The sequence below is a fragment of the Odontomachus brunneus genome, unplaced genomic scaffold (genome assembly GCF_010583005.1).
Source record: "Odontomachus brunneus isolate Ranch 3 - 2012 unplaced genomic scaffold, Obru_v1 Obru_scaffold_219, whole genome shotgun sequence".
NCBI lineage: Eukaryota > Metazoa > Arthropoda > Insecta > Hymenoptera > Formicidae > Odontomachus > Odontomachus brunneus.
The window spans coordinates 370,882-382,475 of NW_022639669.1; the positions used below are offsets into that span (position 1 = coordinate 370,882).

The 11,594-nt window shown below is 31.9% G+C and overlaps 1 protein-coding gene across 1 annotated transcript in view; it reads left to right on the forward strand.

The window, feature by feature from the left end:
- Positions 1 to 11,594, forward strand: part of LOC116852364 (disintegrin and metalloproteinase domain-containing protein 10) — a gene marked incomplete at its 5' end in the record, with an annotated part of 339,156 nt that overhangs the window by 249,008 nt on the left and 78,554 nt on the right. Inside the window, 2 exons of the mRNA XM_032832640.1 lie at positions 1,119 to 1,286; positions 1,376 to 1,503. Of these exons, the coding sequence (XP_032688531.1) occupies positions 1,119 to 1,286; positions 1,376 to 1,503 (296 nt within the window). The remainder of the gene's footprint in view (positions 1 to 1,118; positions 1,287 to 1,375; positions 1,504 to 11,594) is intronic.

An 11,594-nucleotide genomic window follows, 5' to 3' on the forward strand; every position in this document is an offset into this window, starting at 1 on the left:
ATATATATATATATATATATATATATATATATATATATATATATATATATTTACATTTATATTTTGAGCTTTATATTAAGACATAACGTCCAAAAACAAAGTGGTATGTCGCTTTTGGTGCTTTTACTCTAAACGATTATAACCATAATTGTAAACGGGAAAAAAAATAAAAAATATATAGAATAGGAATACAAAATAGCGAAAACCTCGTTAGACACTCCTTTTTTTTTCCATGGGGGAAGGGATGTTATAATCAAAATGATTACTATCTAAACTTTTATAACACTGCTGAAAACGTTTTCAACGACGTTCCGACAACGTAATCTTGAAAAGACGGAAGTGCAAGCGCTACAGAAAAGCACCGCCTTATACATTCCACCGTCCAAACTTTGGACGATCACCGCTGTCGTCAAGCCATCCCTCCTAATCAGAATTCGGGGTAGTATAAAAGAACAGAGCCGACCGCACGGCCAGAGAGGCTTTTTCTCGTACTTAGTCGCGGACTGTACATACGTCGGTTATAAAAACTGTATCGCTTCCTAAACAAGAATCTTGTTACGTAATATGAACACTTCCTCGACATTATACAGAAGATAAGATCAAATAAATTCCATTATTTTACTTTTCTTTATTTAATCTCGCAATCATCAATCCCTTGGCCCTCGTCGAATCCCGGTGGCAGAATGACCCCCTATAAATTCTTTGTATTCACGTCACTACAGGCATGACATAACTCAAAATCGAATTATCGTAAACACCCTATATTAATATATATTATATATATATTATATTATAATATATTAATATATTATATACAATTATATAATTATATATAATAATAACAATTAACAAATAATAATGTAATAACAATTATATAAATGTGTTTATTATGTAAGGTTATTATTATATACTAACACTAATTTTGTACTAATAACACTTACTACAGATTTTCCCGATTATAATTTTCTCATTATACAAATGTAATCATAAAAACCAAACTTTTTATTCAGTATATACATGATGTAACTATACATCTTATACTGATGTGTATCGTAAGATTAAACAATATAATGCACTTATACGATATAATTTCGATGCTCCATTTGCTTGCCTTCCAGGGTCCATGCTGCACTGCCGCATGTAATCTTCGTTTCGGAGATAAATGCAGAGATGATAACGGTTGCCGCGATGCGAGTTTCTGCGATGGCCGTTCTCCGTATTGTCCGCCATCTATTAATAAGCCCAACAAGACCATATGTAACCGCGAATTGGTTTGTTTCATGGGGGTAGATATCAGTAGTTAGAAATATAGACGTACTCTAGATAAGCGAATCGATTCGTCTCATATGCATGTGAATGGTATATTGTTTTACAGGAGTGCACTGGTAGCATTTGCCTGGCATATGGATTGGAATCCTGCCAATGCATACCTAGTTCGAATGACCCGCCAACGAAAGCTTGTGAGCTCTGTTGCCGACAACCTGGCGAAAATCAACCGTGTCTGTACGTTATTTAACCAATAGCTATATGTATAAATGAATAATTCAAACAAATTTTTAAGCAGTTAAAAAATAATTTTAAAATTTACTAATTTTCTTGCCTTTTTGCGATTATGCAGTATAGACATATAACTATATAAAATAATATTTAGTTTGGCAGGAAGTCTAACATAACCTTAAAAAATATCATTAGCGTCAAAAATAGTAACAAATAAAATGTATGCACTGTATTATCTACCCAGACAGCACAATGTCCAAAACTGGGACATAAGATATCTTTAAGATATTTTTAAGACGATTCAAAAACATCTTATGTCTTGACGTCTTAAAGATGTCTTAAAGATGTTTTATGTCCCAGTGTTTTGGACATATGTGCTGTCTGAGTACGTATTCCAACAAAGAAAGGCTATAAAAGTGTGTGAATTGATTAGTTTATTCTTCAGCAAAGATATATCGTACGATGCATATTTTGGATTAATAGAGTTAAAAGCGCTGATTTCAGTCCGATCGAGAAACAGTGCCCTGAAGGCTTTCGGAAGTATAACAATTTGGAGCAACGCTGCTCGCTAAGGATTTGGTACAAACTTAAAAAGAGCTTGTAGAGCAGTTGAAAATTACGCAACAAAATATTTTCAAATCCTTACACAAGATAAGAAAGATCCAAAAAGAAAGAAAATGAGTTCCTCATGAACTCATTAAAGCTAAAAATCAGCAAGTGGCAACATATTTTTCTTTTCTCAATAAGTAACGTAATAAGTGACGAAAGCCTTTCCTGTTCCTATGGAAAATCATTATGGGCAGAAAATTATCATGGACGATGAAAAATATATACTCTATGCTAATCCGAAATACAAAAATTCACAAGTAAATCGTGACAAACCATCAACATCGATCACAAAAAAATACTTTAAAAAAATATTCTGCATTTACAAGGAACCTGACAGAACTGTCCCTCACTGATTTTGATGCGCTTTGGATATGCGCTTTGTAGAGCATAAAAAAATAAGGGACCTATATTTTTTTATCTCGAGGAGTTATAACCCTCGAGTGAAAAAAAATTAACTTTTTAATTTTTATGGAATAATTCCTAAGATATGAGGTACATGAAAAAATGTTTTCTACAAAAGTTTTACAATATTTAATACTCTTTGCAACGACGTATCTTATTTTTTTTAATATCAAAATTTTTATTCCCCCTCTCCACTTGTTACCATCGCAAAATTTTTAAGTTTTTGTAAGGAAAAAAATTGTAGAGTATTTAATACCAAATCCATCCATGTATAATAGTAAAAGTTAGTCTTACTTTAATCGTTGGGAAACGATGTGATAACATCGTGCTATAGGCGCTACACTGTGCATGTAGATGGATACTATAGATAGAAATGTTATATAGGGGAATATATACTATAGATAGGGGAATATAATAAATTGTAGAAAAATATAACATATAGACAATTGCATATATTTAATATATAATGTTTACAATATATAATGCGTGTATGTTATTATATTATATTAATCATTAATTAATATGATATCCCTGACGGAAAAAAATCTACAAACGACTACGTGATTTTACTACTAATTCACGCATTTCTACAGCAAAATAGAAAATATTACAAAATACTATGTAAAACTGTAAATGTCGTAATAATATGTAGTTCCTTGTAAAAAAATCTACAATTTTTGAGAATATACAATGAACTTCTGCAACCAAGACGTAGTTAATCGCATATTTTCATTAAAATTATAATTTACAAATGTTACAATAAAACGTAGTTTTGCGCAAAAAATTCCTACAACTGTTGAGAATATGCAACGAATTTATACAAGCAAGACGTATTTAATCATACATTGACGCTAAAATTATAACTTTACAATCAATTATAACCTTTTATTCAATACATTAACTATCTAAGTTAATGTGTTGAATAATTTCTATTATTTATTTAATGATTATTTCCATTATTATTGGGAGTACAAATAAGTCTCCGCCGTTTTTTTATAAAAAATTGGGCATTTATTGTAAAAGAATTGTACCTTATGTTTTATTCAAAGTATTGTCCATCGCTAGCCACTACTTTTTCCCATCTTTCTGGCAGCATACGGATACCGCGTCGGAAGAACGCTTCATCTTTTGAGGCTACCCACGAATCGACCCAATTTTTGGTATCTTCATATGATGTGAAGTGCTGCTCAGACAGGCCGTGCGTCATCGATTGAAACAAGTGATAGTCAGAGGAAGCAATGTCTGGTGAATACGGCGGGTGGAGTAAAACTTCTCAATTGAGTATTTCCAAGTAGGTTTTGACCAGCGCCACAACATGTGGACGAGCATTATCATGCAGGAGAATAATTTTGTCGTATCTGGAGTAGTAGTGGGCGCGTTTTTCCTTGAGTGCTCGGCTCAATCTCATCAATTGTGTTTGGTAGAGAGCCCCAGTAATGGTTTCGTTCGGTTTGAGAAACTCAATACACGACACTAAACTGATCCCACCAAATACACAACATGAGTTTTTTCCATGAATATTCGGCTTGGCTGTCGATGTTGAAGCATGGCCACGTGGTCCCCATGATTTCCTCTTCTTTGGGTTATCGTATTGGATTCATTTTTCATCACCAGTGACTATACAATGCAAAAAACCCTTTCGTTTATGCCTAGCAAGCAGCATTTCACATGTGCAAAATCGGCGTTCAACGGCGTTTCTCGGCTTCAGTTCATATGGAACCCAATTTCCTTGCTTTTGAATCATTCCCAACGATTTTAAACGATGTGAAATTGCTTGTTGAGTCACTCCTAATGTAAGTGCAAGTTCTTCTTGCGTTTGGCACGAATCTTCCTCCAATAATACTTCCAATTTCGCATCTTCGTACACTTTCGGCCTTCCGCTACGTTCTTTGTCTTTGACGTCAAACTCACCGTTCTTAAACTTTTAAAACCACTCACGACAACTTCTCTCGCTTAAAGCAGCCTCACCATATGCTTCTACAAGCAATGGATGCGCCTCAGCTGCAGATTTCTTTAAATTAAAGAAGTAAATCAAAAGTTCTAGCAAATGACGCTTATTCGGCTCAAAATTCGACAATTTCGCACGAAAAAAATTATGTGATGCTGATACAAAATCGCTAATATTTCAAGGTTATGGTGTTGCCAGATGTCCAACGTTACGATATGACGTTTTACATCTGACAATTTCAACCATAACTTACTGGTGGGGCCATCTTTTGTCAAACGGCGGAGACTAATTTGTACTCCCAATAATATAAGTTTATTTAAGTTTATTATAGAAGTTAATATTAAAGTCCGATCAATTGAAATTACAACTTTAATGTTGAACTACAGCAATCAATATTATTTTAAAAATACTAAATGTGAGCAATGTAATTCGTTACTATTTCTTTTAAAAACTTACAACTTATTATATATTATCAAAACTTTACAACTTATTATATATTATCAGAAATTTTGAAAACTTAAAAATTGTCATGTAGAAATAGTTTGTCATAATAATTAGAATTATTAAAAAATGGAATAAAATTACAGCTTTCTACAATGATTTTGTCATAGCCAAAATCTGTTAAAAGATTGCAATTGTTTATGATGTATTACAACAAACATTATACATACATGTATAATTTAATACGTACAACATTATACGTATAATAGATAATTCGTTGTAGAGGAAAGTAGCCAAAAGCGACATAGGCCTCCTAAAGCGACATACCTCTATATCTCATATATTAAATGTTGTATTTTATCGAAACTATAATAATATAAACGTAATTCGTTTTATCAGTAAACTCAGGAAAAATTCATATGTGATATATTTTTTGTTCTTTTATATGCTAAATTAGCAAATATCGAGTTTTAGAAATTCACAAATTTATCTTATTTTTATGATTTTTATTGACGAATTACGTAAACCAAACAGGGATAATAATCTTTTTATTTAATATTAAATTCTTCTACATTTATTTTTCTTATGCATTTGGCTTTTGTACAAATATTGTACAAATATTTTTTTAATATTTTTATCTTCATTACTTTTTTACTTCATTATTTTTTTACTGTATAACTTAAAAAATTTTATGAGAATGTGTTTTAAAATGACATACTCCCTACAGTATGCGATAGGTGCGATACTCTGTGACTAATATAACTTGATTCTAACCTCCCATTGTGACATGAAATTTGTTTATTTTAAAGTTTAATTCTGTTTAGTTTAAAAATATAACATATGTAAAATATGTGAGAAATGAAAAGGATGGAAATACCAAAGATATCTTTTTATTTAATTATATTTCCCTTTTGTAACATTATATTTTGAATAAATGAATATTATTCATTATTAAACGCATTAATGAACTATTTTTTATTATCAAATATTATCATATATGCAACATATTATATAACTTCCAATAAATATGTCACGCTTTTGGTACCCATTTTCTTAGAACTCCATTTTCGTACGTTTTACAAAAACATTTTTTGTTTTAAATGTAGAAATAATTTCAGTAAAAATATGATATTATCTGATAGGAGCTACTTCCAACTACATGTATATATATATATATATATATATATATATATATATATATATATATTTACATTTATACTTTGAGCTTTATATTAAGATATAACCTCCAAAAACAAAGTGGTATGTCGCTTTTAGTGCCTTTACTTTAATACATCGTAAACAGTTCTAATCTTTTAACAATTTTTGGCTAAAAATCATTGTAAAAAGCTGTAATTTGTTTTTCCATTTTTGGATAATACTAATTATTATAACAAACTATTTCTATATGCACAGAGAACATTAAGACGTCTTAAAGACGTCTAAAAAATTTATGGATGTCCTATTAATTTAACAAACAGACGTTTTAAATACGACTTTAAGGCGTCTAATGTCCCAATTTTGGATGTCTTATAGAACGCCATATTGGACATCCGAAAGATGTCATATAAGACATCCAAAAAACATTCAACAGACATTTTTTCCCGGACATTCTAGTACAAATTTAGAAATATACAGTGCAAAATCATTATTAATCAAAATATATTGAGGAAAGTATAATGAAATATTTTGTTTAAATAATTAAAAAAAAAACATTTATTCCTGAGATGCGGCGTGGTTTCGATACCGTGTAAGGCGTCCACAATATTTAAATAATCATGCTGTTACGATGCCTAACTTCAACAATCATAAACTGGAAACTGGTCATGCCACCACGCTGTAACGATATCTCTCTTGGTAGATTATATTTACAATATACTCTTATATCGTTCAAAAATGTAATGACATATTTCTTGGTAAATGTTTCAAAGGACGTAACAATCATAATGCGATTAATATAATTATAATATAATATAATATAATATAAATTAATATAATTATAATATAATATAATATAAATTAATATAATTATAATATAATATAATATAAATTAATATAATTATAATATAATATAATATAAATTAATATAATTATAATATAATATAATATAAATTAATATAATTATAATATAATATAATATAAATTAATATAATTATAATATAATATAATATAAATTAATATAATTATAATATAATATAATATAAATTAATATAATTATAATATAATATAATATAAATTAATATAATTATAATATAATATAATATAAATTAATATAATTATAATATAATATAATATAAATTAATATAATTATAATATAATATAATATAAATTAATATAATTATAATATAATATAATATAAATTAATATAATTATAATATAATATAATATAAATTAATATAATTATAATATAATATAATATAATATAAATTAATATAATTATAATATAATATAATATAATTTAATATAATTATAATATAATATAATATAAATTAATATAATTATAATATAATATAATATAAATTAATATAATTATAATATAATATAATATAATATAAATTAATATAATTATAATATAATATAATATAATTTAAAAAAGAATCTAGCTATAACTTTACTTTATCAAAATATTGCGAGAGAGAAAAAAGGAATATTTTCTCTCTTTTGCGAGCATGTTGTACGTTAAATTTTGATTACTTATACAACATTATATCAATATATACAGGATGTCCCGCATAAGACGTGCCAAAAGAAAAATATAAGTAGAATAGATAAAAGTGAACAAAAATTGTAGAGATTATTTTTCAAACAATCACGTAAAATTTCGAGATTTTAATTAAAATAGTTGGGCATATCAGAGCGTGGAGACGCGGTAGGTGGGACATATGGCTCGCCGCGGCTAGCGAAGAAAATGGATTGCTCGCGGGCCTATCTTATAGGCCAGAGAGATGGGCTGTTTGGCATATTGAAATGAGTAACTCAGTGTGTGCGTCCGCGTACGTGTGCGTTCTTCCATTTTCTTCGCCGGCCGCAGCGAGCCGTATATCCTGCCTGCCGCGTCGCCGCGCTCTGATATGCCCAACCATTTTAATTAATATCTCGAAATTTTACGTGGTTGTTTGAAAAATGACCTACACAATTTTTGTTCACTTTTATGTGTTTTACTTATATTTCTCTTTTCGTACACTTACGCGGGACACCATGTATATATACACACACACACACACGCACGCGCGCGCACGCACGCACACACACACACACACACACACACACACACACACACACAGGGTGTAAAAAATTAGACCGACAAACTTTGAGGGGAAATAGAGGACATAAAAACAAATATATTTTGTTAATAATGTTTTCTCTACGACGCTTCGTTTTAATACTACAGGTACAAAATAGGAATTTTCTGATTTTAATAAAAAACAAATATATAAGTGGAAAAATTAAATTTATTTCAATTACACATATATATTTTAATCTTCAAAAAACAATGAACAAAAGAACGGAACAAAAATGCGCAACTGATTAGCTCCTACATCTCGCCGCACCACACTAAGGCTCGTGTCGATGGAAAAAGAAGATGGAAATAGAGAAAGTGACAGACATCGATGAGATTTACAAAAAATCTAATTGCTTTCTACGTATCGTTCACTGTTAGAAGAGTATTTAATCGTTGGAATATAATAGAATTCCTATCTGTGTGACGAGTTCGTAATCGCGAGCATACCATCAGCCATCGCGATGCGAGGCTCGGCGCGATGCGGCAAGACGTATACAGATAGACGGAGTGTCTCCGTGTGCGTAAAAGGAGGAAAAAAAATGATATCATAGGATCTGAATATCGACACGTATCTCAATATAAGCATGGGCATTGGCCGCGATGTTCTTCCAATTATCGCGCGGCGGTACCCGCGCGGTACATTAGTGGATCTACGCTGAGGCCGAGCGCTCCTCCTACGATCAATCAGCATGAATTTTTTCTTAATTTTTACAATTAATTATTCGACTATTATTACGAATTTCGCAAAACGGTGTAGGACTTTTATGTTCACATCAACTCATTCTACGTCTCCACAAAATGCCCGGAAGAGAGTGTGAGACACCTTGTATATATACAAGCTGTTCCATTTTAATCGATTACATCAAATATCTCTTGAACAGTATTTTAGGTAAAAATGCTTCAGATAAAAGTTTTGGGATTTCGAGGTCAACATAAGATGATATCATTGGTTTGACCTCGAATGACGTCGTCAAAGTCAGGACAAAGTCACTTTAAATTTTTTAATTGGAACCCCCCATTTTTTATTACATATTCTTATAGCATATCCCGAGATCTTTCCAAAACACTATAATAAAATATTTTTTGATTAAGTATCTTTCGGATTAAAAGACTTCAAAGTTACAATATTGTTGCCATTAGCATTGGTACCCATGGTGTTCGACAGACGGCTAAAACTTTTGAATATTGTTCAGGGCCATGACCTTGACAACATTTGTCAAGGTCAAGGCGATTGGAGGCTGTTCCTAATATTTTCATTCCTTCAAATTTTACAGTGAAAACGAAAATAATAATTTAAAATCATGGGGTAACATGTGCAATCCGATTGACTCTAAAGGATCATATGAAGGTCACAATGCTTCGTCGGGGCTACAAAGAAGCACACGAAATCCCATTAATAAATTTCTTTAAATCATAGCATTGTGACCTTCATATGATCCTCTAGAGTCAATCGGATTCCACATGTTACCTCATGATTTTAAATTATTATTTTCGTTTTCACTGTAAAATTTGAAGAAATGAAAATATTTGAAACAGCCTCCAATTGCCTTGACCTTAACAAATGTTGACAACATGACAACATGAACAACCTGAATAACCTGAACAACATTCAAAAGGTTTTAGCCGTTGGTCGAACACCTTGGGTACCAATGCTAATGGCAACAATATTGTAACTTTGAAGTCTTTTAATCCGAAAGATACTTAATGAAAAAATATTTTATTATAGTGTATTGGAAAGCTCTCGAGATGTGTTACATAAGTATATGTAATAAAAAATGGGGGTTCCACTTAAAGAATTTAAAGTAACCTTGTCCTAACCTTGACGACGCCACACGAGGTCAAACCAATGATACCATCTTATGTTCTTCTCGAAATCCTAAAACTTTTATCTGAAACATTTTTCCCTAAAATGCACTGTTCAAGAGATATTTGAGGTGATCGATTAAAATAGGACACCGGTATATGTACAGGGTGTCCCGCGTAAGACGTGCCAAAAGAAAGATATAAGTAGAACAGATAAAAGTGATAAAAAATTGTAGAGGTCTTTTTTTCAAACAACCACCTAAAATTTCGATATATAAATTAAAATAGTTGGACATATATCAGAGTGCGGGAACGCGGTAGGCGGGACATACAGCTCGCCGCGGCCGGCGAAGAAAATGGACGAGCGTACACGTACACGGACGTATACACGGAGCTATCCATTTCCATATGTCAAACCGCCCACCTCTCTGGCCTATAAAATATGCCCGCGAGCAATCGTCCAATTTTTTCGCCGGCTGCGGCGAGCCATATGTCCCGCCTGCCGCACCGCCGCGCTCTGTCTCGGACGACTACTCTAAACCACTGAGCTACCTGACGCTCACGCTCACGACGCTCTGATATGTCCAACTATTTTAATTAATATCTTGAAATTTTACGTGGTTGTTTGAAAAATGATCTCTACAATTTTTGTTCACTTTTATCTGTTCTACTTATATTATTCTTTTGGCATGTCTTACGCGGGACACACTGTATATATTGATATAACGTTGTATAAGTAATAAAAATTTAACCTACAACGTGCTCGCAAAAGAGAGAGAATATTCCTTTTTTCTCTCTCGCAATATATTGATAGAGAAGGGTTATGGCTAGATTTTTTTATAATTATATTAATCGTATTATGATTGTTACGTCCTTTGAAATATTTACCAACAAATATGTCATTACATTTTTTAAAAATATAAAAGTATTTTGTAAATATAATCTACCAAGATATCGTTACAGCGTGGTGGCATCACCAGTTTCCGTATGATTGTTGAAGTTAGGCATCGCAACAGCATGTTCATCTAAATATTGTGGACGCTTCACACGGGATCGAAACCACGACGCATCTCAGGAATAAATGTTTATGTACACCACACACACACACACACACACACATACACGTGCGCGCGCGCACATACGTACACACACAGGGTGTCTGACTCGTACCATACCAGAGCTAACATATAGCTAGAATAGGTCTGGGTGAGTAATGGAATCGGTGTCTTTTTTTTAAACAACCACGTAAAATTTTGAGATATTAATGGTAAAAGATTTCTACCGAGCGGCAGCTCACTGGCCAACCAATACGTGCGCTGCGGTAATACGAACGAAGCATCTCGCTATATTACGCGCTCTAGCATCGGCATAATAAGCTAGCGGGGCCTGGCTCCTGGCAACGCGTTTTCCTCGTTGTTAGGAAGCTTAAATGGAATGTGGGGTCGAGTGAGGACTCTTTCGAAAGGACTTTCTGAGACGAAAACAACACGGGGTCGCCGAGGTCTCTACGATTTTTTTTCGCAGAGTTATGATCATTTGAACATTTCAATTGAGATTTTGCGAGGGCCTATGGCGACAACAGATGAAAGATAAAACTTTACGCGTGTTTCTAAG